The 28,000-nt window shown below is 49.4% G+C and overlaps 1 protein-coding gene across 3 annotated transcripts; it reads left to right on the forward strand.

Moving 5' to 3' along the window:
• Positions 1-1,168: 1,168 nt before the first annotated feature.
• Positions 1,169-27,822, forward strand: RPL3L (ribosomal protein L3 like). 3 transcript variants are annotated; one of them, XM_081965799.1, is made up of 10 exons: positions 1,169-1,186; positions 7,530-7,722; positions 8,699-8,867; positions 9,575-9,710; positions 11,063-11,249; positions 15,542-15,702; positions 20,373-20,474; positions 21,245-21,340; positions 22,236-22,355; positions 27,453-27,822. In XM_081965799.1, exons 2-10 carry the CDS (start codon positions 7,683-7,685, stop codon positions 27,507-27,509), a joined length of 1,068 nt encoding a protein of 355 aa, XP_081821925.1. In that variant the 5' UTR covers positions 1,169-1,186; positions 7,530-7,682; the 3' UTR covers positions 27,510-27,822. The 3 variants fall into 3 exon arrangements, with proteins under 3 accessions (XP_081821925.1, XP_081821923.1, XP_081821924.1); XM_081965797.1 differs by lacking the exon at positions 1,169-1,186 and adding an exon at positions 1,320-1,407; XM_081965798.1 differs by lacking the exon at positions 1,169-1,186 and adding an exon at positions 1,750-1,892.
• Positions 27,823-28,000: the final 178 nt, after the last annotated feature.

A 28,000-nucleotide genomic window follows, 5' to 3' on the forward strand; every position in this document is an offset into this window, starting at 1 on the left:
TGCGGGCCGAGTGAGGGGGTTCTGCGTTTGCCGAGTGGGCGTTCCGGTCCGCCCTTTAATTTTGAGGCCGACGCGACGAGCCCAGTAGGGGGCGCCAGAGAGCTCCCCGCCGCCTTTCTCCCGCTGAGCTCCGCTGCGCCGCCCGCCCGACGGAGCTTTTCCCCCGCCTTCCTTCCTCAGCTGGTGGGTGTTGGGGCTGGGGAAGGAAGGGGCAGGCTTTACCGAGAGCCTCTGCCCCCCTCTCTCTCCTGCACCGGCGCTTCGGAAAGGAGCCCATCGGAGCCCCGTGAGAAACGGCTGAGGACGCGGAAGGCGGGGTTTCCTCGGGGAGACCCCCATCGCCCCCCCCAGCCCCCCCTGCGGGTGCCAGAGCAGCCGTCCGAGGCTCGGTTGGGGGCTGCCAGCCGGGGCCGCCCTTTGGCCGCAGCCCAACTCGGGGGGCTCCGAGGAAGCCAGGAGCGCCTCCCCCCACCAGGGGCCCCTTTGGAGGCGGAGGAAGGGGAACGGAACGGGGCGGGGGGGGGAGAGCCTGATTCTGCTGCAGGAACGAAGCGCCGCGATTGATGAAGCCCGAAGCGGCGAAAGGCCGAAGAGCCGCCTCGATGGGCTTCCATGCCCTTCACTCCCCCGCCCTTTGCCTAAGTCATAACTGGGCTTCCAGGCCAGCCGGGCACAGGCCCTCTGACGGCGGCGGCTTTCTTGTGTAGCCCCAGAAGCCACAGATTGATGGGCCGGGAGTGTATCTGCTGAACATGTTTTTGGATGAAGAACGTTGAATAAATGTTTTCATTTATTCCGGAGCTAATAAAACCCCAGGAAATGCCTCCCTGCAGATTCTTGGCAAAGATTGAAACATTGACACTTTTAGAAAGAGAGAAAAACCTTGTTGATGCTACAAATCTTTTTAATGTGAAGAAATCTGAAGGTAGGGGAGGGAACCCCCGGGGCCCTTGTCTCTTGACAGCCTGGCAGAAGCCCACCTGCTTTTCAGGTTGGAAGGAAGACTTGGCAAAGGGAGAAATTGCCCCAGGCCCACTCAGGTTCTTTCTTCAACGGGGGGGGGGGGGAAGGGGCCTTTGTGCAGGACGCTTTTTTAGACCAAGCCATTGGGGGCCACATGCCTCCCCCCAGGGGAGCTTGGCTGCACCGAGAAGTGGAGTTGCATCTGGGGAGGCCGTAGCTGGTGGTGGGTGATCTATTTGTTGAGCGTGACCTTTCCTCTCCCTCCCAACATGCTGGACCCCTGTCAGCTCCCCCCCCCCCTGAAATGGATAGTGCACCAGAATGAAGCCAGTTGCTAAATTTATGTCTTGGGGAGAGAGAAACATCTTTGGCATTAGGCAAGCCAGGCGCTTGCTGGTAGCCTCTTTCTCTCGGGGCAGCCTCAGCTGAAGACGTCGGATCATGGTACTGGCAAGCGATGGGCCTGGCCTTTGTGGGGCTGTGGGGAGAAGTGGGGGGGGGCAGTCGGTGTCTGAAAGCAACAGCTTGCAGGAGGCTTTCAAGGAAAGGCCAGTGAGGATTCCCCACTTCTGCCTCTCGGCAGCAGGCATTGACAGGGCTTTCTCCCTCCTGTTCTGATTTCTGTGTCCTCCCACATCAGATTGTCTCCCCTCCCCAATTTGGTGCTTCCTATTTGTGCTACTCCCTTTCCCCCTTCAATAGGCAGCCTTGCACCCACTGCTGATGATGACAGGGCTCAAGTTAAAAATAGATGTAGACTGGCCAGAATTAACACCAGATAGCAAATGATGGATACATGTGCTGCAGAAAGAACTGAGATGAGTTTTCCCCCTGCCTCTTGGCGCTGATCCCTCTGGGAAGAAAGGCTCTTTGGAGGAGATTTTCTTCAAAGCCATCAGGCCACCACCTGTGCACCTCTGGACCTGCAGGTGAGCTGCTGGAGCTCCGTTCCTCAGAGGTTTTCATATCTGCAATTGGTATAGACCAAATCTTGACATCTGCACTAGAGGGTTTCGTGTACCTGTGGGGTTTTTTTGGGGGGGGGGGAATTCTATTTTGTTGAGGAGGTTTGGAGGGGTTTTTGTATATTTTATGCCCATACAAAATGCTAGAGTAGAATAAGAAGCCCTGGAAGTAAGAAGTGCAGCTGGTAATGAAGGCAGCCACATAAATCACACATTTACAGGCTGCATTAGTACAGAAACTGAGTCCATCGCTTCTCCCTCCAGCACAGCAGCCACAGAATCATGAAGATTGACTAGGAGTTCTTGATCAAAAGGTTTCAATGGAATGTCGCTCAACAACACCAAAGGAACATGGCTGGGCCAAATTTACGGAGCCCCAATTCAATCCCTGTTTCAATCCTAAACAGGGCATCCAAAATGACACCTAGATTTGGTCCAGGGTGCAGACTGAGAGGGACATCTCTGAGTTTGTAGCCTTTTGTCAATTACGTCTTTTAGATCAGCAGTTCTCAAACCGGCCTGCATTCCCCCAAGTATTCAAAGGGACAAGAGAGTATTTTGAAGGGTGCAAAGACAGCTCCCTCAAACAAGGGTCTCTTCCCAGGATCCTTTTCCCTGCCTTGGAGCATCGCCACCTCTTTGAAACAAAATCTATCATTTTTTAAAAAGTGATTCTCTTGGAAAACAAATGGAATAGAATGAAGCAGGAGAAGCAAAGGTGTAACTACTACTTTCTTCACTGATGAGCAGGAATTGTTTCTTCAAAAGCATCAAAAACAGGCATAGAATTGCACCCACAGGAAAATGAGTGAAAGAAAAAAAAAACCTGGATTTGGATGCAAGAAGTTTGTGAAAAACAAAGTTTTATTTGGATGCAAAGTTTTACTGTGGTGAGTTCAACTGAGTAGTAGAAAGGGAGAAGACAAATCACAGCCTTTCAGCATTTATTATCTTTTATATAAACACTGAAAGTTGGACCATGAGGAAGGCTGAGCCAAAAAATGGAGGCCTTGGAACTCTGATGGCTGGAGAAGAAGACTCCTGCATTGAGTCCCTTGGACTGCAAGGTGATCAAACTGGTCAGTCCTAGAGGAGATTCAACCCTGGCTGCTCTTTAGAAGGCCAGATCCCGAAGATGAAACTTAAATACTTTGGCCACCTAAGGAGAAGGAAGGACTCCCTGGAGAAGAGCCTCATGCTGGGAACGATGGAGGGCAGAAGAAGAAGAAGGGGACGGCAGAGGTGGCTGGAGGGAGTCACTGCAGCAGTCAGCTTGAGCTTAAGTGGACTCTGGGGGGATGGTAGAGGGCAGGATGGCCTGGAGGAATGTTGAATGTGGGTTGCAATGGGTCAGACACGACTTTGCGACTAACAACAACATCTTTAATTTTTTCAATATTAACTGCATAGTTTTTAAATTATTAACTGTACATATTTTCAAAGATATAATTGCATTTTCAAAGATATAATTGAAAAATGAATTAGGGGCAAATCTGTCTGGAAAGGTGTTTTTTTTTCCTTTCAATCATAAGCATTACATATTACCGTATTTTTCGCCCTATAAGACGCACTTTTTTACTCCAAAAAAGAGGGTGAAAATCTGGGTGCGTCTTATTCGCCGAATGTAGCCACCTGGGTCATCTAAAAATGGGGCAGGCAAAGCGGGCGTTGCAGAGATCGTGATGGCTGGAAAGGAGAGAGGTTTCGGCTGGGCTCCCGGGAGGGCTTAGGCGGGGGCGGGGGCAGCGGCTCCTCACATTGCTGGGGAGTGAAGTTGTTATGGCCATTGTCTCCCCTGAGCTGCCCCCCCCCGAATCTCTGAGGCACCTTTCGCTTGCAGGAGGAGGAGGGTGAGCTCCGAGTATACCAAAGCCTCTGAGTAACTGGGAAAGAAAGCCGCGCTTGGAACCTGCCGAAAACTGCCGCCCGAAAAGCACGCCTTTCTTTCCCAGTTACTCAGAGGCTTTGGTTTAAGGAGGCGCTGCTTTAAGGCTCCTGAGAATCCGGAGAGATTGGGGGTGGGGGGGTGGAGGAAGGCAAGGGAAGAGGAACGATCTCCTTTTTACAAAAGCTTTTCTCAGAACGCTAGATTGGGAAGTTAAAAACCTAGAAAGGGACACGATCAAGCTTGATTCAAAGGCTTTGCTTCCTGAGAATCCGGAGAGATTGGGGGTGGGGGGGTGGAGGAAGGCAAGGGAAGAGGAACGATCTCCTTTTTACAAAAGCTTTTCTCAGAACGCTAGATTGGGAAGTTAAAAACCTAGAAAGGGACACGATCAAGCTTGATTCAAAGGCTTTGCTTCCTGAGAATCCGGAGAGATTGGGGGTGGGGGGTGGGTGGGGGAGGAAGGCAAGGGAAGAGGAACGATCTCCTTTTTACAATCTCCTTTCCAGCAGCATTCACTCAAACCAGATGCATATGAGGGGGTTAGAGACCACCAGATGAAATATTGGGTTAGAGAGCACCAGATGAGATATGAGGGGGTATGAGACCACTAGATTCACTGTTTACTGACTTTACTAACTGTTAATGAGAGTAAAGATAGTTCTTAATATGTTACATGGTTGACATAAAATTGTTCTTAAACTGCTGTTAACTTTATACAGTTGATATAAAATATTTTACTACAGTATTTGGTTCAGAATCTTTTTTTTCTAGATTTTCCTCCTTTAAAATTGGGTGAGTCCTATATTCCGGAGCGTCTTATAGGGCGAAAAATACGGTATATTATAACCTGTGAACCGACCTTTATATTTTATATGAACTCAATGATTCTGAGTGAACTGAATATACATTTTTATATATATTGAATAATCCTGAGATTATTCAAATCTTAGTTTACACTGCAAGGCTCTACTTAGATTGGAGATTCTGTGGCTGTTTCAAGGTAAGGCTTATTTACATTAACCACAAGAAAGATTGCAAATTTATGAGGATTGTAAACTGATTTATAAGGATAATAAAACTGCCCCAAACTGCAATAAGACAGGGCAGATTCTATTCGTTTGCAATTATCAGGTTACCTTCTATCAAGACTACAACATTTTTAAAGGAAAGAATCTCTTCAGAATTATTGAAAACTATTACTTTTCTATAATCTTTTACACCTGATCCAAGCTGATACTTCATTTTTTACTCTCAGCTGAAATACATTTTTTTTCTTTTCAGCTGAGATTTTATTCTTTTCATCTTTTATTCATATGCCATTTTAAGAAATACATCCATGGATTGCAAACTATATGTAGAGGACAATATTATTTGCATTTAAATTCAATTTAAACATTAGCCTCCCTCCAGAAATTATGGGTGCTCCCTTTACTGGAGGTTTGTAAGCAGAGATTAGACAACCATTTATCCAGGGTGGCATAAACCTCCTTGAGCAAGGGATTGGACTAGATAACCTCAAGGCCCTTTCCAGCTCTGTTATTCTGCTGCAGGACTCTGCTCATCACACTGTAAGTGGGAGGGTAGGGGGGAGGAACACAGCATCTTGGAAATTGTGTACCAAATCATTGAAATGCTCTGGAGCCGTCAGGCCATCTTTGCTTAAAGTAGTTCATAATCTCCAAGTGGCAATCTAATTGGGAGAGAGGAACAGGGCTCCTGGTGCGAATGCTCAGACCAAGCAAATCACAGGCAGAATTGAGTGCACAAACTCTTAAGCTCTGGGCTATCCCAGTTCTTAGAGTAGTAACTAAAAAGTAATATTGATGCCAGAGTTAGACATTTGTAACTTAAGCCAGGTTGGGGAGGGAATTCAGTAGGTTTTGTTGAACTTCACTTTTTCATATTGTATCTGAGTTGGGAAGAAAATGATTGTTCATTAAGAAATATTAGGAAAATGTTAGATATTAACTCTGACTGCTATAGTTTCCAACAAGGTCCTCTGTTCAGGTGGGAACAGAGATTGAATCCTATTGGCTAAGAGGTCTGACAGCTCCCTATAAAAGGGCTGCTGTCAGACCAAGAAGTTGCTGGATCGTACAGACTTGTTCCACTACAATAAAGAGCTGTTGTTACGTTAAGCCTGTGTCTGACTTCTCATTACCTGATCTAACAGAAAATATATCAACTTAAGAGTTGCAAATGTGAGTGTAGTTATTCCCTCAGTGAGCCTTTAATTCACTGGATTCTGAAGTAACAATATTCTCTGCAAAAAGTGTCAAAGGCACATGTGAATTAGTGTCTTTTTAGGAAATAGTACTCTGTTTACCAAGCCCAAAGGCCAAAGTGTGATTTCCTTGTTGACGGATTTAGGGCATGTGGGAAGCCAAGGTTTATTACATGAACTCAGTGGTGATATGGCTTATTTGTTTGTTAACTTATTTGCTTGCTTGCTTGTTTACTCACATTTACTTACTTAGCATATTGTACGAATAGGGCGGAGAAACCCTTTTCTTTGTTTTGAGAACTACTAAAGCCAATGGTGTGATTTACCCGCTCTAACAACTGGTTTGTTGAGAGCACACTTTGCACATGTGCAGAGGGTTAAAACAAAGCTAAAAAACGTAACCTTCTACTGCAGCGGAGGCAGGCAAAAACAGCTGAGGTGTGGCAATCGGCTCTGCCACGCCCATCAGCTGGGCTAAAAGACAAGGACATCTAGGTGAGTATAGCTCAGGGGCAGGCAGGCGGGTGGGACCACCTGTAAGTTGGAGCGAACCGAGCTGAACGGGTAGAATCCCACCCCTGAAGCTAAAAATAGAGGATTTCACATCTGGAGCAGACTTTCCTCAACCGGGAATAGAATAGAATCTTTACTGCAATCAGTAACAAATATATAATAAAACGATACCATATATGAAAGAAGATATCATAAAATAAATTGGGCATATTGCTATTCATTTTACATATATAACTTTACTATATTGAAAGTAACAGAATCACATGAATCCAGAAGTAAAAATCTGAGACCTCTACTGTAGAGATCCATGATGGCGAACCTATGGCACTCCTGCCACAGGTGGCACATGGAGCCATATCTACCGGCAGGTGATCTGTCAGCTCCAGCGTGCCCATTGGACCCATTTGTTGCCCTCCCCAGGCTCCAGAGGCTTTCCTCCCCCAGCCCCCGGAGGAAATACCAAGCTTAGCTTGGGGGTGAGCAGTGCAGCGCAGGTGGGGGGGATTGTGCATGCATGCGCATGTGTGGGCATGGTTTGCATTATGAGTGCCGGCATGCAGGTGTGCTATTGCGTCTGCCGCTCACATTTTTGGCACCCAACAACAAAAAGGTTAGCTATCAGTGGTATAGAGCCAGACAGAATGCCTTCTTGTATTTGGAGATTATAGTTTAGCTTAAATATTTGGCGGTTCTAAAGAGGGCAAAGGAATTGACTGGTAATCTATTCTTAGAAAGAGACGCCTTTTCTAGTTGAATATCATCACTCTTAAACTGTTGCCTCAAGCCTACATTTCGTGCCTGTCTGCTGAGCTGAGTTAGGGAGAATCCAAGTTTTTTTATGTCATTCTGCTCCAGATGCTTTGGGACTTTTATTTCCTGCCTTCTCTAGCAAGGTTAGAGATTTTCAAGGTTTTCATGATCTTTGCAAGGTCACAATAGTAACTCTTCTCCCCCAACTCCCCCCCCCCTTTTCCAGTCTCATCGAAAGTTTTCAGCTCCAAGGCATGGCCACCTGGGCTTCCTTCCTCATAAGAGGAGCTGCCGACACCGAGGAAAAGTGAAGAGTTGGCCCAAGGATGATCCCAGCAGACCAGTCCACCTGACAGCCTTCCTGGGCTATAAAGCTGGCATGACTCACATCCTGCGGGAACTTCATAGATCAGGACTAAGTATGTGCCAATTTTTGTAATCCTATTCCTCACTTAGAAAGTTTCATGCACCTCAGCCACTGGGAGGGGCGACAGTGGCCACCGTCCATGCAAATTAGAGCATGCCTGACAAGTGGCCCACTATCAGGCTTCTCTTTGAACTGATCCAGAAAAGGGCAGACCACTGTTTCCTTAGTTACTGGTTTCTTTGTCAAACTACTCTTTCTTGTAAGAGTTTGTTTTCAAATTTAATATCATGTTCCTCCTCCTCCTCAAGTCCACTCCTGGTTACGTCCATGTTCTTAGGGAAGTGGTTTGCTTCTTGTTCTCTTTAGTCTTTTTGTCTAGTTACCACCCATGTTTCCTGATGCTTTCCTAGTTGAATACAGGACTCACAGCTCTGTCTTTGGCTAGGTTATTCCATGTCCCACATGCTGGCGGGATCTTGGCTTACTGGAAATCCCCAGGGACTTGAAAAGTGTTATCATGTTCCATCCTTACTTTCAGCCGCCTTGTGTGATTTCAAGAACCAGGAACAACATCTGGAGTTACTTGTGAGCAGTTTCTTATATTGCTCTTCACAGAATCTTGCTAGAATAAAGCAATTATTTGCATCACTACGGATATACTTTGGAAATCATTGGAGGGGTGGGAAGTCATTTTAACCCTCTTTCTCCTGATCAGACTTTCCATGTTCCACTGCCTCTTTGGAATACAGCCCCCCCCCCCTCCAGACTGCCTTCCACCACAGGTCTCTTCTCAAGACCAAACAAAGGTTTGTTAATTGAACAAACCTTAACTTCCTGGGTTTTTGCAACAATTTAGCCATAACCCTTGTTTTATATTTTACAGTGGTAGGCTTCATATGTCCCCTTCTAAACAACTATAAATCATGGTGTGAGAAAGAAACCACCGTATGGCTTAGTTGGTTTCGGGAGCCCCATCACGAAGCCTTCCTGGATCACATCCTCAGTCTTTTTCCTCCTTTAATCTCCAGAAATCTCTAAGCGAGAGGAAGTGGAAGCTGTCACTATCATCGAAACTCCACCATTGGTGGTTGTTGGGCTAGTGGGCTATATCGAGACGCCAAGGGGGCTGAGAAATTTCAAAACCATCTTTGCAGAACATATGAGTGATGAATGCCGAAGACGCTTCTACAAGAACTGGTGAGGAGGGGGTCGGCATGAGTGAGCAAGGGCACAGCCCTACTTAAACAGGAAAACTTTGACTCACAGCTGTGCTTTGGAAATGCTTTGTGGGCTAAAAGTGGAATTATGAATACACACCCAATGTTTTGGAAGAGTAAAATCGGTGGTTCTGCAGGATTGTAGGTATTTTCCTCCAGCCTTTGGTGTGACCTTTTTTGTCATCCCAAGAGTGGCCACCAATTGCAATTTGTACTGTGATGGAGGAAGGAACAGTAACTTTCTTAAGTCTATTCAGCATGATTAAAATAAAGCTGAATTCTCATACAACGTAAAGAGAATTCTTCACTAAAATGGTTTGTTGTTTAGCTGCTTTGGGAAGACAGTCCTGAATTGGAAACCTCCATGTTAAATCAGAATATCAGTCCAATGTTTTCATAAACCAGTCTCAGAATTATGGCTGTTACCTGAATGTAACACCTGGAGGCTTTGATAGGAAAGAGGCCCTCACCAAGAGGCCCTTCTGGGAAGTGAGGATCCGACCGTTACCTGAAGAACCTGAAGCTCAGCCCCACTGTAAACCCCCCTGGAGCAAGGAGCTTCTTGCTATCCTGCTCTCAAGCCATGGAGGCTGGCGGTGGATATCAGGACAGGCCCTTGCCAGAGCCTGGTTGGAAATAATTCCTCTTGTCCTTGGATCTGATTTTCCCCTGGTTTTCCCTTTCCAGGCACAAGAGCAAAAAGAAGGCGTTCACTAAGTACTGCAAGAAATGGCAAGATGAGGCTGGGAAGAAGCAGCTGGAGAAGGACTTCGTGTCCATGAAGAAGTACTGCAAGATCATCCGTGTCATTGTGCACACCCAGGTAAACATTTTCCACATGTCTCTGGAATCATGCAGGCAAACACATCTGGGAGGGTTGTCTGGACCACTGGCTGCTCAACTCACTCATGATTTGTTACTGGTTGTTTCTGCCTGATTGGACAAAGTCTTCCTTGCCAGATGTTGTCTGCTGTGCAACCTGGGTTTCATCTTCAGAATGTGAATACTTTTCCCTGAAGGATAGCTGAGGTTGCTAGTCCCTCTGAGCATGCACAGAAGGTCTATCTCTCACTTCTGGTTTTGATTAAGAAGCACAAAAACAACATGTTTAAATGAAGCCAGAACAGAGAATTCAGGAATTTGTGGTTCAGCACTGTGAAGTCTTGGTCCTGGTTGAAGCGCTTCAAACCACCCACAAACACAGCCCCGCTTTGCAGGTCACTAAGGCAGCCTCTCAGTTGGGGGTTGGGAGGGCTTCTGCCTTGGTTTGAAAAAAAAAACTGCTGCTGCTTTCAAGAGTCACTCAAATAATGGCAGCCTCACTAGTCCAGCATTTGGGTCACACAATGGCCCACTGGGGGCATTGAGGAAATCCCCAAGCCAACAATGAAGGGTGGGAGCCTTGATGGGCTGATACCGAGGGGAGGGGAGACAAGAGCCACTCTCTGGAATAGTTCATCAAAGGAGAGGGAGGTAAAGGAGGATCATGAATCTGATCCTCAGAGCCCCCACTCCAGGAAAGGCCCGGGCTGGGAGACCCCAGAGAGCAGCAAAGTTGAGAAGCCCCCTCTCCACCATGTAGGGCCTGCAAGACTTTCTTTGAAGAGGTGGTGCTTGGAACATTGCCTGTTGACATTTGGGAGGATGCCAGCCCTCTTTAAGGCTGGAGAGCATCTGCTGAAGGGTCTCTCTCTCTTATGGTTTGGTTTGAGGTGCTTGTAGTGGTGGGTCTGCCAGCAGCCAAGTCAGAATGGTGGCCCAATTGCTCCCTGCAGCCAATGGAGGAACATGAATTCTGTATTGGAACTTTCCATTACAAACCAATTTCTATAGCCTCAACTCTCCTGCTCAGAAGACCGAGTAGGTCCCCCTTTTCACTGGTACTCCCACAATGCAGTTGGCCAGATGAGAGAGCGCATGAACCCAAAATGAAGTGCTGCTCCCTGATCCCAAACACAATTAGGTTCACCTATTCCTACATACTAAACTTCTCAAGTGTGTCCTGAGACGATAGCCACAAAATCCCAACCTTTGCAGTAGCCAAATTCTGCAAGCAGGTGGAAGGTTCAGAGAGGCTAGAACTCCTGCACCTTACCTTTGTGGCCAGATAAGTGTTGAACACGAACCCATGCCATCTCTGCTGCATGGTGCAATTTTTGACCTTTTTGGTTGCAGATGAAGCTCCTGCCAATGCGGCAGAAGAAAGCACATATTATGGAGATCCAGCTCAATGGGGGCTCTGTGGCAGAGAAAGTTGACTGGGCTCGGGAGAAGCTGGAGAAGCAGGTGTCTGTGCACAGTGTCTTCAGCCAGAATGAGATGATCGATGTCATTGGAGTCACCAAAGGGCATGGGATGAAAGGTAGGAGGGAGCAGACATGAAATCCGGAAACCTCTTGGATCAAAGGCTGATAGGAAGTGGTATGACTACAGATTGCATTCCAGATGAAAGATTTCAGAAGCCATTCAAGATAATGGAGAAAAGTAGCTTTTTCTTTATTTCTGACCACAAATGTCCACACTTTCCCTGGGGCCTGATAGGGTCCCCCCTCAACCCCATTTCAAATTCCTTAAAGATTTTTAAAATGACTCAATGGAGAATTCTGGGAGTTGAAATCACACATCTTCAACCTGCCAAAGTTGAGAAACATTGATTTAAAGTTTGGCTTGAAGCATCCCATGCTTTCTGCTGGGATAATATTTTAGAAGAGGAAACTACTAAGCCCCAAAGGAGGCAATGGCCCCTTTAATGAGTGGTTGAACCCAATGTTGTGTTGGGGTCAGCTTGCCATTAAAAGCCAGTTCGTAGAGTGCATTTTGGGGGAAACCTGGCAGGACTGTGGGCATAGACAGAAGGCTGGGGTATAAAATCAACAGGAAATAAAAAACAGGGCAGCCATTTTGTGAGAGTGCCTACAATAAGCTTCCACAATTCCGGGTATGATTTGTTCTTTTGTTCTCTAATAAAGGGAGGCTGATGCTCAATCAGTGACGTGCAGTCAGGGGAGGCAGGGGAGGCAGGGCCTCACCTCTCTTCATGAAATAATAGTATATAATATTATTTACTATATATATATATAATATTATAATATTATATACATTTGTCCGCCCGGGAGCTGCGGAGGCAGAAATGTTGTCAGCGCTTCCAGATGACGAAGGCATGCAAACACGCATCTACACCAGCCTCCTAGCGCTCTTTTCCACCGATCGCGCACGTTGCGCGCGCAAGAAGGAAAAGTCCGTGGCGAAGCCCTTGTCGCCCCGAGCTCTTGTTTGCACTTCCGCCCCTTTTTCTTCGCTCCATCCCGCTCCGGCTCTGGAAGGGCCAGCGAGGTTGGCTCCAGCCGAGATCGAGAGGGAGGAGAGGAGGGGGTAGCTGCGGGCTACCTTCTGGCCAAATGCGCACGAAAAGCGTGCGCGATCGGTGGAAAAGAGCGCTAGGTAGCTGGAAAAGACAGCTGGGTAGATGCATGTTTGCGTGCCTCTCTCCTCAGCCCCAAAGCTCTGTCCGCGCAACTCACTTCCATGGCGGTGGCTGGAGAGGAGCGCAAGAACGGCGAGCGGTTTCCCACCAAAGCGGCGTTCTGCGCACAAGAAGGCGCTGCCGGAGGACAAAGGCATGCAAACACGCATCTACCCAGCTGTCTTTTCCAGCTACCTAGCGCTCTTTTCCACCGATCGCGCACGCTTTTCGTGCGCATTTGGCCGGAAGGTAGCCCGCAGCTACCCCCTCCTCTCCTCCCTCTCGATCTCGGCTGGAGCCAACCTCGCCGGCCCTTCCAGAGCCAGAGCGGGATGGAGCGAAGAAAAAGGGGGGGGAAGTGCAAACAAGAGCTCGGGGCGACAAGGACTTCGCCACGAACTTTTCCTTCTTGCGCGCACAACATGCGTGATCGGTGGAAAAGAGCGCTAGGTAGCTGGAAAAGACAGCTGGGTAGATGCGTGTTTGCATGCCTTTGTCCTCCGGCAGCGCCTTCTTGCGTGCACAACGCCGCTTTGGTGGGAAACCGCTCGCCGTTCTTGCGCTCCTCTCCAGCCACCGCCATGGAAGTGAGTCGCGCGGACGGAGCTTTGGGGCTGAGGAGAGAGGGACGCAAACATGCATCTACCTAGCGCTCTTTTCCACCGATCGCGCACGCTTTTCGTACGCATTTGGCCGGAAGGTAGCCCGCAGCTACCCCCTCCTCTCCTCCCTCTCGATCTCGGATGGAGCCAACCTCGCTGGCCCTTCCAGAGCCGGAGCGGGATGGAGCGAAGAAAAAGGGGGGGAAGTGCAAACAAGAGCTCGGGGCGACAAGGGCTTCGCCGCAGACTTTTCCTTCTTGCATGCACAACATGCGTGATCGGTGGAAAAGAGCGCTAGGTAGCTGGAAAAGATAGATGGGTAGATGTGTGTTTGCGTCCCTTTGGTGGGAAACCGCTCGCCGTTCTTGCGCGCCTCTCCAGCCACCGCCTTGGAAGTGAGTCACGTGGACGGAGCTTTGGGGCTGAGGAGAGAGGCAGGGACGGAGGGAGTGGGGGGAGAGGAGCCGCCCCCTCACCCCGCAGGCAATGGAGAAAGCTTTCCTGAAATGGGGGGGGGGGGTGTCACGGGAAATAAAAAGGGCGCGCGCTGGGGGGGACGAAGGAGGCTTTGGCGCGCCTTAGAGGCGGGTGGGAAAGCAACGAAAGGGGCAGCGAGGGCGGGCGGTGCCTGCAGGCGGCAAGGCTTGAGCGGGGTGAAAGCGCAGCCCCTTTCATTGCTTTCCCATTCACCCCGCTCAAGCTTTGCCCGAGGGAGCTGGGGATCGGGCTTTGGGTTGGTGGGAGACCTTGAAGGAGTTGGGGGGGGAAGGGACTGGCGCAGGTGGAGGAAGCAATGCTACGCGGATCAGTGCACTCCGCGGTCCCCTTAATGTTCACTCAGGAAGGCGGAGAATGGGACCACGTGTGCTGCACACGTGGTCCCATTCCCTGCCTTCCTGATGACGTCACCAGCCTCCCCAGCCATAACCCTCACCGCACGTCACTGTGCTCAATCAAGGAAGGCCAGGTCAGGAAAAAGGAATGGCTGATATTACAGAGATGCTCTTTATTATTGTAGGGTAGAATGCAATCATGGAATCTTGGAAGCCTTTTACCAAAGGAAGGATTTTGAATTCCCCCTGATTTTCATTTCTCAGATGTCTTCTTTGAATGCTTCATTCATTTCCTCTCCATTCGAATGCTAGATTGCTTTGTCCTTCTAGATATTGCAGGTAGTCGTTGGCTTACAAACATACATTTAGTGATGGAAAGTTACAATGGCATTGCAGAAAGTGACTTAACACCTACTTGCAGAATCCTCACTGTTACGTGATCAAAATCCAGATACTTGGCAACTGGCATGATGATGACTGTGCCAACTGTCCAACTAGTGCACCCAAAACAAGTAAACACTCTCGGGAGCTTTGAATTCCCAAAATTCAAAAATTCAAAATTCCCGAGTGCGTTTCAAGGTTTTGATTATGATCTTTAAAGCGCTTCATGGCACAGGACCTAGTTACATGCAGGATCGCATCCTGCCCCACACATCCCTACGACCAATTCGCTCACACAGAGAGGGACTTCTCCGGGTGCCGTCCGCCAAACAGTGTCGGGGGGCGACACCCAGGAGCAGAGCTCCGCTCCTTCCGTGTACAGCTGAAGACCCACCTCTTTCAATTATCTGGCCTGGCTCAACCGTAATTTTTCTTACTCCTCCTGACTGTCTTTTTAAATTTTAAATTTTAATTGTACATTGGGTTTCTTACAATTGGGGTATTTTAATGGTGATTTTTAACTGTCTAAATGTTGTAATTTGTTACCTCCTCCGTGCATGTGTGTCTTTGTATATATGTATGTTTATGTGTTTGTACTCATGTTTTATGTTCTATATGCTCCATTGTACGCCACCCCGAGTCCTGTCTGGAAAGGGAGCGGCTAATAAATTCAAATTATTATTATTATTATAAAAATGAAATTTTATTGGATATTCCATTTTGGTGCTGGAGAATCAGAACTGGCTTTCCAGTGCAAATGCTCGCCTAGTTAAACAACGGCTTCCTTTTCTCCCCTCCCCCGGGTGATCACATTGTCCAGTTATGAGATGTCTTTTTGTTATTGAAACAGTCCACCTCCTTCTCAAGCAGTCTTGACCTTAATGGTTTCCAGGCTCTCGTGGTCCATGCACAAATTCTCAGCACTCCATCCCACCCTCCCCTCCCCCCAGTTCATTGGCAAGTTGAATAGTGATAAGGTTTGAAAGAAGCAACATGGTTGAATCTCGACAGGCTGTGATTGTTAGTTGCGACTTTCCCAGGTAGCTTCCAACAAACGATGGAGTCTATGGAGGAAGCCCATGGGGGGGAGCCAGATTCACTTAACAATCATGTAATTCACTTAACAACTATGGTGATTTGCTTAATGGCCAGCAGCAAAAAAAGCTCATAGAATTGTGGAAACTCACTTAACAACCACACAGTGTTGGAAGTTCCCATCCCAATTACAATATGGCATGGTAGCTATAACTAAAACTCCAGCGGCCCCAACTGTGTGGCTAATGGTGAAGGAGGGCAGGACCCCCATTTCCCCATCCCTGCCTCAGACACTTAAAGGTTCATCTGGGTCTCTAACCTCAGGGCTGCCCTTCTGCAGGGGTGACCAGTCGCTGGCATACCAAGAAGCTCCCAAGGAAGACTCACAAAGGCCTGCGGAAGGTTGCCTGCATTGGAGCCTGGCACCCTGCCCGGGTGGGCTACTCGATTGCCCGGGCTGGCCAGAAGGGCTACCACCACCGCACAGAACTCAACAAGAAGGTATGATTCCCCTCCAACCAACTCATTTGAAGCCCAAACACCCAAACAGCCTGCAATTGCACCCACCTCTGGTGGAATCAGGAACAGAAACCGCAAGCCACTCATCCATCTTTTCTCCTCACCCACCAGCTGTTCGATATATATGGCTGGTAGGTTGTGACGCTATCGGGCTTAGCAAGTGCATGGCAAGGCTCACCTGGGAACTGAGAACTCAGGATTAGACCCATTTTCTGCAAAATGGGAGTGTGTGTCTGTGTGGGGGGTGGGTTTGTTGTTTTTACCAAGAAATTGGTAGCAAGAAACAAACAAGGTCCAAGATTTTAGAAGAGCTTCTTTATGTCATTTTTGCTTGGCTTTCTGTAGGTGAACACTTAATATTACAATGATATGTAACCTTTGAAGTGTTAACAACTGAACCTCCCTTTTTAATATAATCCATTACATAATTTATTATATAAAAACTATATTGTATTTGCAACCCAAAGGTATCTGGCCCATATAATCTACCTTTTTTTCTTCTTGCTTTCCTTCCTATAGATTATTCCCACAACATTAATAATAATAATAATAATAATAATAATAATAATAATAATAATAATAATAATAATAATAATAATAATAATAATAATTTTTATTTGATTAGCCGCAACCCTCTCCCGAAGGACTCGGGGCGGCGTACAATCAAAACAAATAAAAATACACATAAGACAAACATATATACAAAAAGAACAGAGACATATACATATGTGCATGGAGGAGAGTTGACTTATAAGTGAAAGACAATTAAAAACACAATTTAAAATCCCCTTAAATAAAATTACTAAATTAAAAAACCCATCAGGAGCGATACGAAGTTATGGTTGAGCCAGGCCAGCTATTTGGAAAAGGTGGGTCTTGAGCTTGACACGGAAGGAGCGGAGGTCAGTAGTGGTCCTAATATCCGGGGGGAGGTCATTCCACAGGGCTGGGCCCGCCACAGAGAAGGCTCTGCTCCTAGGCGCCGCCCCATGGCACTGTCTGGTGGACGGCACCTGGAGAAGTCCCTCTCTGTGCGAGCGGATGGGTCGTAGGGATGTATGGGGCAGAATACGATCCCGCAGGTAACTAGGTCCTGAGCCATGGAGCGCTTTAAAGATCGTAATCAAGACCTTGAAATGCACTCGATAGACCACAGGAAGCCAGTGCAGCTCGCGCAGGAGAGGTGTCACATGGGAGTACTTGGTACTCCCCATAATCACCCGCGCGGCCGCATTCTGGACCAACTGCAGTCTCCGAGTGCATTTCAAGGGAAGCCCCATGTAGAGAGCGTTACAGTAGTCCAGGCGAGACGTCACCAGCGCATGGGTGACTGTGCGTAGGGCGTCCCGGTCCAATAGGGGGCGCAATTGGCGCACCAGGCGAACCTGGTGGAACGCTCCCCTGGCCACGGCTGTCACATGTTCATCCATGGACAGCCTGGCATCTAGGAGGACGCCCAAATTGCGCGCCCGCTCCACGGGGGCGAGTTGAATGCCCCCAATGGCCAGAGATGGAATTATCTGGTTGAACCGGGGAGCCGGAACCCACAGCCACTCCGTCTTGGAAGGGTTGAGCCTGAGTCGGTTGTCATCCATCCAGATCCGTACGGCTTCCACACACCGGGACATCACTTCGACGGCCTCGTTGGGGTGGTTCGGGGTGGAGATGTACAGCTGAGTATCATCAGCGTACAGATGATATCCCACCCCGAAACCACGGATGATCTCACCCAGCGGCTTCATGTATGTGTTGAACAGGAGTGGCAAGAGGACCGACCCCTGTGGCACCCCACAAGTAAGGGGGCATAGGGTCGACCTCTGCTCCCCTGCCAACACAGGTTGCATCCGGCCAGAGAGGTAGGAGCCGAACCACCGCAAAACGGTGCCCCGGACCCCCAACTCCTCCAGTCGGTGCAACAGGATACCATGGTCCAGTGACGTGCGGTGAGGGTTATGGCTGGGGAGGCTGGTGACGTCATCAGGAAGGCGGGGAATGGGACCACGTGTGCAGACCACGTGTGCAGACCACGTGGTCTCGTTCTCCGCCTTCCTGAGTGAACATTAAGGGGACCGCGGCGTAGCATTACTTCCTCCACCGGCACCAGTCCCTTTCACCCCGCTCAAGCCTTGCCGCCTGCAGCCACCGCCCGCCCTCGCTGCTCCTTTCGTTGCTTGCCCGCCCGCCTCTAAGGCACGCCAAAGCCTCCTTCGTCCCCCCCCAGCGCGCGCCCTTTTTATTTCCCGCGACACCCCCCCCCATTTCGGGAAAGCTTTCCCCATTGCCTGGGGGGTGAGGGGGGCGGCTCCTCTCCCCCCACTCCCTCCGTCCCTGCCTCTCTCCTCAGCCCCAAAGCTCCGTCCGCGCGACTCACTTCCAAGGCGATGGCTGCTCCATCCCGCTCCGGCTCTGGAAGCAACCGAAGATCAGGCTGCGTCGCTCGCTCGCTCGCCGGACTGCTTCGGCGCCATTCTGGCTACCTTCGTCCATCCGCACCCGGGAGATGTGGAAGCAGTCCGGTGGACGAGTGACCGAAGATCTCGCTGCCTCGCTCGCTGCCTCGCTCGCTCGCTCGCCGGACTGCTTCGGCGCCATTCTGGCTCCCTTCGTCCATCCGCGCCCGGGAGACGCGGAGGGAGAAATGTTGTCTGCGCCTCCAGATGACGAACCAGTCGCTTGCTTTCGTCATCGGGAGGCCGATAACATTTCTGCCTCCATGTCTCCCGGGCGCGGATGGACGAAGGTAGCCAGAATGGCGCCGAAGCAGTCCGGCGAGCGAGCGAGCGAGGCAGCGAGATCTTCGGTCACTCGTCCACTGGACTGCTTCCGCATCTCCCGGGCGCAGATGGACGAAGGTAGCCAGAATGGCGCCGAAGCAGTCCGGCGAGCGAGCGAGTGAGGCAGCGAGATCTTCGGTCACTCGTCCACCGGACTGCTTCCGCATCTCCCGGGCGCGGATGGACGAAGGTAGCCAGAATGGTGCCGAAGCAGTCCGGCGAGCGAGCGAGCGAGGCAGCGAGATCTTCGGTCACTCGTCCACCGGACTGCTTCCGCATCTCCCGGGCGCGGATGGACGAAGGTAGCCAGAATGGCGCCAAGACAGTCCGGTGGACGAGTGACCGAAGATCTCGCTGCCTCGCTCGCTCGCTCGCCGGACTGCTTCGGCGCCATTCTGGCTACCTTCGTCCATCCGCGCCCGGGAGATGTGGAAGCAGTCCGGTGGACGAGTGACCAAAGATCTCGCTGCCTCGCTCACTCGCTCGCCGGACTGCTTCGGCGCCCGGGAGACGTGGAGGCAGAAATGTTGTCAGCCTCCCGATGACGAAAGCAAGCGACTGGTTCGTCATCCGGAGGCGCCGACAACATTGCTCCCTCCGCGTCTCCCGGGCGCGGCCGGACGGATGTATATAATATTATATATAGTATATAATATTATATACTATTATTCCATGAAGAGAGGTGAGGCCCTGCCTCCCCTGCCTCTACTGACCGCACGTCACTGCCATGGTCGATGGTATCAAAAGCCGCCGAGAGGTCTAATAGGACCAGGATAGAGGAACAGCCCCTATCTCTGGCCCTCCAGAGATCATCTACCAACGCGACCAAGGCCGTCTCTGTGCTGTGCCCAGGGCGAAAGCCGGACTGGCGCGGGTCTAGATAATCATTCTCCTCCAGATGTTGTGGAAACTGGTAGGCCACCACACTCTCTACAACCTTCGCCAAAAAGGGAAGGTTGGAGACAGGACGATAATTGGCCAGCTCCGTAGGGTCCAGGGAAGGCCTCTTGAGCAAGGGTCTCACCACCGCCTCTTTCAAGGCGGCCGGGAGAGACCCCTCACCCAACGAAGCGTTCACTAGGCCCAGGAGCCAGTCGCGTGTAACCTCCCAGGATGCCAGTACAAGCCAGGAGGGACACGGGTCCAGTAAACATGTGGTAGGTCGCAGTCGTCCACGCAATCTGTCCAAATCCTTGATGACAACCAAGTCAAACTCCTCCCAAAAAGGTTTCTCAAGACTCGCCACTTGCCACTGGCGTCTCGACTGGGCCACTGAAGGGGACCCAATCCTTCCGGATTTGAGCGACTTTATCCTGCAGATATTTCCCAAACTCCTCTGCCCTACCCTGTAGAGGGGCCTCCCGCGGCCTCTGAAACAGAAGGGAGCGGGACACCCGAAACAGGGCGGCAGGGCGGTTCTCTGCGGATGCAATGAGTGCTAGCCTTTATATTGTGCCATATTTTGAAAGTGCACTTGCAGAGTTTATTGGTGGATTTAAGAGACGAGGGAAACTTTCTTGAAAAGAGCAGATTGATTTTGTGCTCTGTTGCCTAGAAAGCTGCAGGGTCAGATCCCTGAAGTCTCCAGGCATCAACTCAGAGGAGCCCTTTGCTCCTAGAGTCCATAAACAGCAGCAGCTTTTAGCAGCTCAGAGAAAATCTGATTTTGGCAGGGCAGGGGGCACTGGGACAATGCAGCATCTGGTGCCTCCTTTGTGCTGATGTGGCCCGTAAGGGCAGGGCTGAGGGCCAGGAATCAAGTGTTCAAAAGGAGGCAGGGCTTAGGCATCATTGGGCAATGTAGACTTGGCCAGCTTTCATTCTCCTGTTTGTTGGATAACTTGAAAAATCATTTTGGCCAAATCTCTTTTCCTTTAGGTTTACCGCATCGGCCGTGGGATCCATGTAGAAGATGGCAAAGTGATCAGAAACAATGCATCCACCAATTATGACCCAACAGAGAAAGCCATCACCCCACTGGTAAGGAGGTCAGAAGGAGAGTAATCTTTTGGATGTCTCCTCATGAATCCTCTTCATGTACCATCTACTCTGCAGACACCCCACCGGGCCTGTGGTTATCAACCAGGCATCTGAGCATCATGCCTGTAGACATTTGCTGTCATCTTCTACTTTTAAAAAGTTTCATTTTAAGTTTAAAAACCCACATGGAGTGCTATAACTGTAGGAGCCCTGCTGGCGCAGAGGTTAAAATGCAGTATTGCAGGCTGAATCTGCCCACAGCCAGGAGTTTGATCCTGACTGGCTCAAGCCTTTCATCCTTCCAAGGTTGGTAAAATGAGGACCCAGATTGTTGGGGGCAACAATCTGAGACTGCAAAGCTCTGTGGAGCAGTATATAAGTCTAAGGGCTATTGCTATTGCTAGGAAGCAGCCTGCTGCTTTTGGAATTTTCTGCACATTAAGTACCATAATGCTTTAGGATTCCATTTCTGCCCATCAATGTGTTTATAAAATGACTGCAACTAGAAAATGGGAATAAGTTGACAGGGGGAATGATAAGCAAAAGTATTCATGGCATTGACATGTTTACAATTGGCCATCCTTGCAAAGGCAGCCATTTTGTGTATGGTGAAATTTTTTTTGTCACACTCGCAGCCATTTCTTTTGAATGCCGTTACATGCCTTGCCAAGTGTCAGACGTATTTTCTGGTGAGGACCGCTATCTATGGGGTCATCAATGAATAAATACCACCCTCACCCCGATGTCCATTCTGCCTTTCTGTCTTCCAGGGTGGATTCCCTCAGTATGGTGAAGTCAACAATGACTTTGTGATGGTGAAGGGCTGTGTGTTGGGTACCAGGAAGCGGGTGCTGACCCTGAGGAAGGTGAGGGCCTCACTGAAGCGTTGTGAAGTCCAGGGATGAAGGACAATGTGGTTCTTCAGCGGGAGGGTTGACCGATCCAAGGTGGTATGCCAAGGGTTTCTGCTGCTCTCCGGAGGGTGGGTGAGGCTGGGAGGATTCAGCCTGAGCAAGTGAGTGTTTCAGCTGCTTTGGGAGGAGGGCAGCAAAACCATCAGTGAGAGGCTCAGCAACTCCATTGCTTGCACGCTAGAGTCTTGTGCAGGGATCACCACAAAATGGGATGGGAAATACATTGAAACCCCTACAGAAATGGCCTGAATTTCTCAGAAGACACACAGGAGGGAATAGATGTTAGAACAAAAAGAAATATTTTTATTCATCATTAGCTAAGTCAAGTATCTAGGCCCTCTAGACTGTACCTAGTTTTGGCCTCAATTCCACCAATGAAAGCTTTTGCAATCTTTATTGATTAAATTTGTTTGGCTCTTTTCCGCGATGGGCAATGATTGTGCATTAGTTAAAATACATTCTGGGCACTAAACTTCAGGGAGGGGCATGGGAATCTGCCCCATAGATTTGTAGCTGCCCTCCACTATGAACTCTCAGATCAGGTGCATTTGTTACACTTATATCCTGACTCTTGATCAAGGCAGCAGAAATGGGGGTCCCTCTTCATTTCATTGCCACCACACACCCCTGAGCTGAGAAAATGTGCCTGCCCCAGAGACCTGCCTGGCCTGCTGAGCTTCCAGGGCTGAGGAGGGAGCTGCCTCCCCGGTCCAAGACCAACATCTTGACCTCTGCCCTGTGCTGGTTTCCTGGAAAGAATCCAGCCAGGGTTTGGATCTGTTGCCTGGGGCTCAGGGCTGCTTCTCCTCTGGGCTCCTGCTGTAACCCTTTCCTCCTGCCTCCCCAGTCCCTTCTGGTCCACACAAGCCGAAAAGCCCTGGAGGCCGTGGAGCTGAAATTCATCGACACCACCTCCAAGTTTGGCCACGGCTGCTTCCAGACAGCCCAAGAGAAGCGGGCCTTCATGGTGAGTTTGTTCTGGGAAATCCCCCTCCCAAGCTGGACAAAGGAACCGATGGGAGGGGAGCTCTCTGTATGAAGCCATGAGTTGTTTCGGTCATCCAAGATTGGGGGAGTTCAGTGGGAACTATTCTGCTCGGGCATTCACAAATTAACTTCAGGACTCGATCCAAACTGGTTATTTCCATTAGCAGCTGGAAACCCGCCTTTTAGTTAAGAAAGGAAGCGGTGAGGTTCGGAGCGAGATTATTCTGGAACCCAATGCAATTTCTCTGTTTATTATCATTCTATGTGGTAGTAAAGCTTGAATTATTCACAGTTTTTATTCCAAGGACACCTGGGAAACCTATTTCCATTCACAAATTGTTCTAGTGCAGCTTAATCTCCTTTCTGTTCCCAATGAGAACAGAACATTATGTTTTTAATCAAGATTCTAAAGGTTTAAGTAACGTTCTCATCAGCTTTTTTCCAATTATTTATTATTATTATTTATTTAATTTATAAACCGCCCCCTCTCCCCGAAGGGACTCTGGAAGCTCTTTCTTAGGCCTCATCTCCACCCTCCTTGTCTGAGATACCCTCCCTTTGCTGTCAAAAGAGAGCCCCCCCCCCCATCCCCACCCCAGCAGAATTGAAACAAAGTGACCCGCCAAGAAAGGTTTCTGGTTAGGAAGTCTAACCAAAATAGCCCCATGCGAGCCCCAGTTTCCAGGGAGGAGGAGCCGGGGGGCAATAGGCAGAGCTGCAATTGGCTGTCCGGGAGAGCCAGGCCCCTTCTAGCTGCTGTGGGGATCAGCCTTGGGAGAACATCTCCAGCCAAGCCAAGGCTGCCTTTTTCTTTGTGGGCTTGGGGAGCCTGCAAAGGCCCAAGAGGACCTCCGTGGCTTAGTTTTTCCCCTTGCAGCAGGTGTGCCGGAGAGGAGAGAGAGCCAGAGGGTTTCCTTTTTGCCATATGGAAGACAGAAGAGAATTGCATATAAAAATACATTAAATTTTGCAAACTAGGATTCTTCCCTCCCGGCAATTGGAGGGGGAAATGGGGAGGCAGCCTAGTCCCCCTCTGGCTTCAGGCGTGGCCTTTGCTTTCTTCCCCTCTGGAGGAGGCCCCCCTCTTCAACCATCTTGGACATTTTGGTCACAATCCAATGTAGGCCAACATGCAGAATTTTTCTGAAAAGGGGGTAGGGCTTCTGAATTCTGATGAGAATTCTAATTTTCATTTACAGATCCTGCAGTTTAGCCTTAAATGATGATATAAGACAGTCCTTATAAACTGGTGGGATATGAAACAAGGAGAAATGTTTTCCCTTTCATGTGTGGCTAATGCTTGGGGTCCCCAAGAAAAACTGAGCAGGGGAAGATTCAGGCTACTGCCGAAGTTCTTTAAAGATCACAAAACCAACTGAAATGTAATCTCCTTTTTTTAAAATGGAGAAAAATGTGCCCAACTACTGTTTCTTCTTGGAAATGCGGAATGACATCATAGAAAAATGAATCAGCTATTACTATATTGTTGAACCTTTCTTCTCATATCTATCTGGAAGACTAAAATGCCTCCATTGCTCAGTCAGAGCCATCACATTAACTGATATTCAGAACAACAGAGTTGGAAGGGACCACGGAGGTCTTCTACTCTGACCCCCTGCTCAAACGATACCATATCAGACAAATGGTTGTCCAATCCTTTCTTTAAAACTTTCAGAGCTGGAGCCCCCACAACATCTGGAGGCAAGTCGTTCCACTCATTCATTGTTCTAAGTGTTAGGACATTGCTCCAGTTAAAACTTCTCCTGACAATTAGACTTTCAAAGGCAGTTTTGCAGTATTTAAGTGGGGCCTCACTGCAACCTGGCTATGAAGATGGCCAAGAAATAGAACTGCAACATCTGGACTGCAAAAAGTTAGACCAACCCCAAGGGAATCAGGGATTTCAACCTGCCGTCGACGGGAGCAGCATCTGAGGTAGCTCGGGAGTTCATGGCTTCCATGACAGCCATGGGCCTGACCCAGTTAATTCAGGGCCCCACACACGAAGGAGGCCACACATTGGACCTTGTTTTTGTATCTGAGCAGTGGACGAGTGATCTGGGTAGAGGGGATTTTACTGTTACACCCCTGTCATGGTCAGATCACTCATGTCTCCGCTTGACTTCCCTGGCGCTACCCCCCACCATGAGGAGGCGGGACCAGACGGTCCACGCTGGTACCGCCCCAAGCACCTGATGGAGCCGGATAGGTTCCAGACGGAGCTTGGGCCATTACCTGTAGCCCTGACCCGCGCTCGGTCGGAGGACCTAGCGGCCGCCTGGAATAGGGCGGCGGCTGGGGCCTTGGACCGGGTTGCGCCTTTGCGACCTCTCCTGCGGCAGCGACCCACCCGGGCTCCTTGGTATACCGAGGAGCTGAGGGTGATGAAGCGCCACAGGAGACGTCTAGAGAGCAGGTGGAGGTCCTCACGCTCCGAATCTGATCGAACACAGGTAAGATCCTACTTGCGGACCTACCTTGTGGCATTAAGGGTGGCCAAACGTAGATATTGCGCCACCCTTATTGCGTCCGCGGATAACTGCCCTGCCGCCCTGTTTAGGGTGACCCGCTCCCTCTTGTCACAGAGGACACAGGGGGCACCCTTACAGGGCAGAGCAGAGGAATTTGGGGAATATCTGCAGGACAAAGTCGCTCAGATCCGGAGCGGATGGGCCCCACTCAGTGGACCAGACGGGCCGCCAACAGCGAGTCTTGTGAGACCATCCTGGGAGGAGTTTGATTCTGTTGCCCCCGAGGATTTAGATAGGTTGCGTGGACGGCTGCGACCCACCACATGTTTAATGGACCTGTGTCCCTCCTGGTTGGTACTGGCATCTTGGGAGGTGACCCGAGGCTGGCTTCTGGGCCTGGTGAATGCCTCATTGGGTGAGGGATCCTTACCAACCGCCTTGAAAGAGGCGGTGGTGAGGCCCTTGCTTAAGAGGCCTTCACTCGACCCAATGGAGCTAGCTAGTTATCGTCCAGTCTCCAACCTTCCGTTTCTAGCGAAGGTTGTAGAGAATGTGGTGGCGCAGCAGTTTCCACGACACCTTGACGAATCCGAGTATCTAGACTCACGCCAGTCCGGCTTCCGACCCGGGCACAGCACAGAGACAGCCTTGGTCGCGTTGGTTGATGATTTCTGGAGGGCCAGAGATAGAGGTTGTTCCTCTATCCTGGTCCTATTAGACCTCTCGGCGGCTTTTGATACCATCGACCATGGTATCCTATTGCGCCGGTTGGAGGGGATAGGAGTCGGAGGTACCGTTTTGCGGTGGTTTGGCTCCTACCTCTCCGACCGGAGGCAATGTGTGTTGACAGGGGGACAGAGGTCGACCCCGAGGCCACTCACTTGTGGAGTGCCACAGGGGTTGGTCCTCTCGCCTCTCCTGTTCAACACATATGTGAAGCCGCTGGGTGAGATCATCCGTGGTTTTGGGGTTGAGTATCACCTCTACACTGATGATACTCAGCTGTATATTTCAACTCCAAACCACCCCAACGAGGCTGTCGAAGTGATGTCCCGGTGTTTGGAGGCCGTCGGGGTCTGGATGCGGGACAACAGACTTAAACTCAACCCCTCCAAGACTGAGTGGCTGTGGCTACCGGCACCTCGGTTCAGCCAGCTGATCCCATCGCTGGCCATAGGGGGCGAACAATTGCCCCCTGTGGAACGGGCACGCAATTTGGGCGTCCTCCTTGATGCCCGGCTGTCAATGGATGACCATGTGGCAGCCGTGGCAAGGGGGGCGTTCCACCAGGTTCGCCTGGTGCGCCAATTGCGCCCCCTACTGGACCGGGATGCCCTACGCACGGTCACTCATGCGCTGGTGACGTCCCGCCTGGATTACTGCAACGCTCTCTACATGGGGCTGCCCTTGGGACGCGCCCGGAGACTGCAGTTAGTTCAGAACGCAGCCGCGCGGGCTGTGATGGGGAGTACGAGGTACTCCCACGTAACACCTCTCCTGCGCGAGCTGCACTGGCTGCCTGTGGTTTTCCGGGTGCGTTTCAAGGTGCTGATTACCATCTTTAAAGCGCTCCATGGCACGGGACCTAGTTACTTGCGGGATCGCATCCTCCCACATACATCCCTGCGGCCAATACGCTCACACAGGGAGGGACTTCTCCTGGTGCCGTCCACTAGGCAATGCCAGCGGGCGACACCGAGGAGTAGGGCCTTCTCTGTGATGGGCCCAACCCTCTGGAATGACCTCCCCCCCGACATTAGAACCACTTCTGACCTCCGCTCCTTCCGGCAAAAACTGAAGACCCACCTGTTCCGACTGGCAGGCCTGGCATAATTCAACTGTCCCTCCTGGCAAATGTATTATATCTGGTTATTTTAGGGGTTTTTTAATTTACTGTATTTGTTTTTAGGGGTTTGAATTTATTTTATATCTGCTTTGTACAGTTCTTTTAACTACATTTTAACCTCCTCCATGTCAATTGTCAACTGTACATATTTAATTTAATCTTATTGTATCCTGTTATATTTTGTATGAACTGTACACCGCCCCGAGTCCCTTGCGGGAGAGGGGGCGGTCTAGAAGCATTAAATATTATTATTATTATTATTATTATTATTATTATTATTATTATTATTATTATTATTATTATTCTGGATAACATGACATATTTGCTGCCATTTAGAGGGGAAGTTGCAGCTCAAATCTTGTAGCTCACCAGAGGACAAGTCTAAAACATGTGAAGGAATATATAGAAGTACCCTGTTGCTCCGAAAATAAGACCTCCCTGGATAATAAGCCCAAATGGACTTTTGCGCACATGCGCTAAAATAAGTCCTCCCCCCAAAATATTGCAACACAGCAGCAGCCATGAGGTGACCCCGCTCGCCACCTCCTGCACCTCAAAAATAATAAGCCCTCCCTGAAAATAAGCCCAAGCGCTTATTTCAGGGGTCAAAAGAAAATAAGACCCTGCCTTATTTTCAGGGAAACACGATAAGGCAGGCCTTTCCACAGAAATCCATCAGGAGCCCTTGACATACAGTTTGCCCATTTAATTGTAGCAGTCTGAGACATTAACCACCCCTTTTTTTCTGCTTCGATTTCAGGGCCCTCAGAAGAAACACCTGCTGAAAGGGAAGCCAGAAACTCCAGAGGAATTATAAATGTGTTTCTCTGAAGGAGATACTAAATTGTTCATGTCTGGGGCTATATCAAATATGAGTGCAAACATGGTCATGTTTTTGAAAAGGAATAGTTTGTGCCAGTCTTAAGAAAAAAGAGAAAACCCAATATTTATAATAAGGGTTATACAGGGAGGATAAAAAAATCAAAATGGCGCTTGTGATTGAAGTGGTTGAAGTGGTTGCCATCTTGGTTCTCTTGACCATTCCACCCATGGACAATTTCTGGACAACCCAGATATTTGCTTATATTTTTGCGCTTTTGGCTGGCGCTAATAAAATGATTGTCATATTATGTAAGGTTGATTTTTTTTCTGTCAATTTCTGAAATCTGCCTCTAAAAATACTGTCTCTTAAGTTAGCTTGAGTTTAAAGCTTAAAGCTTAAAAAAGAAACCCTAAATTTCCATCCCAAATGGATCAGTTGTCACAGGATACATACTTGTGTGGAACTCAAAAACAGGATAGCTCTTT

Source organism: Natrix helvetica (genome assembly GCF_964273705.1).
Source record: "Natrix helvetica genome assembly, chromosome: 13".
NCBI classification, from domain to species: domain Eukaryota; kingdom Metazoa; phylum Chordata; class Lepidosauria; order Squamata; family Natricidae; genus Natrix; species Natrix helvetica.

Coding starts and splice junctions, on each gene's coding strand:
- RPL3L (XM_081965797.1), top strand. Junction 8,868..9,574: donor AGACGCTTCTACAAGAACTG/GTGAGGAGGGGG, acceptor TTCCCTTTCCAG/GCACAAGAGCAAAAAGAAGG. Junction 20,475..21,244: donor AGAAAGCCATCACCCCACTG/GTAAGGAGGTCA, acceptor TCTGTCTTCCAG/GGTGGATTCCCTCAGTATGG.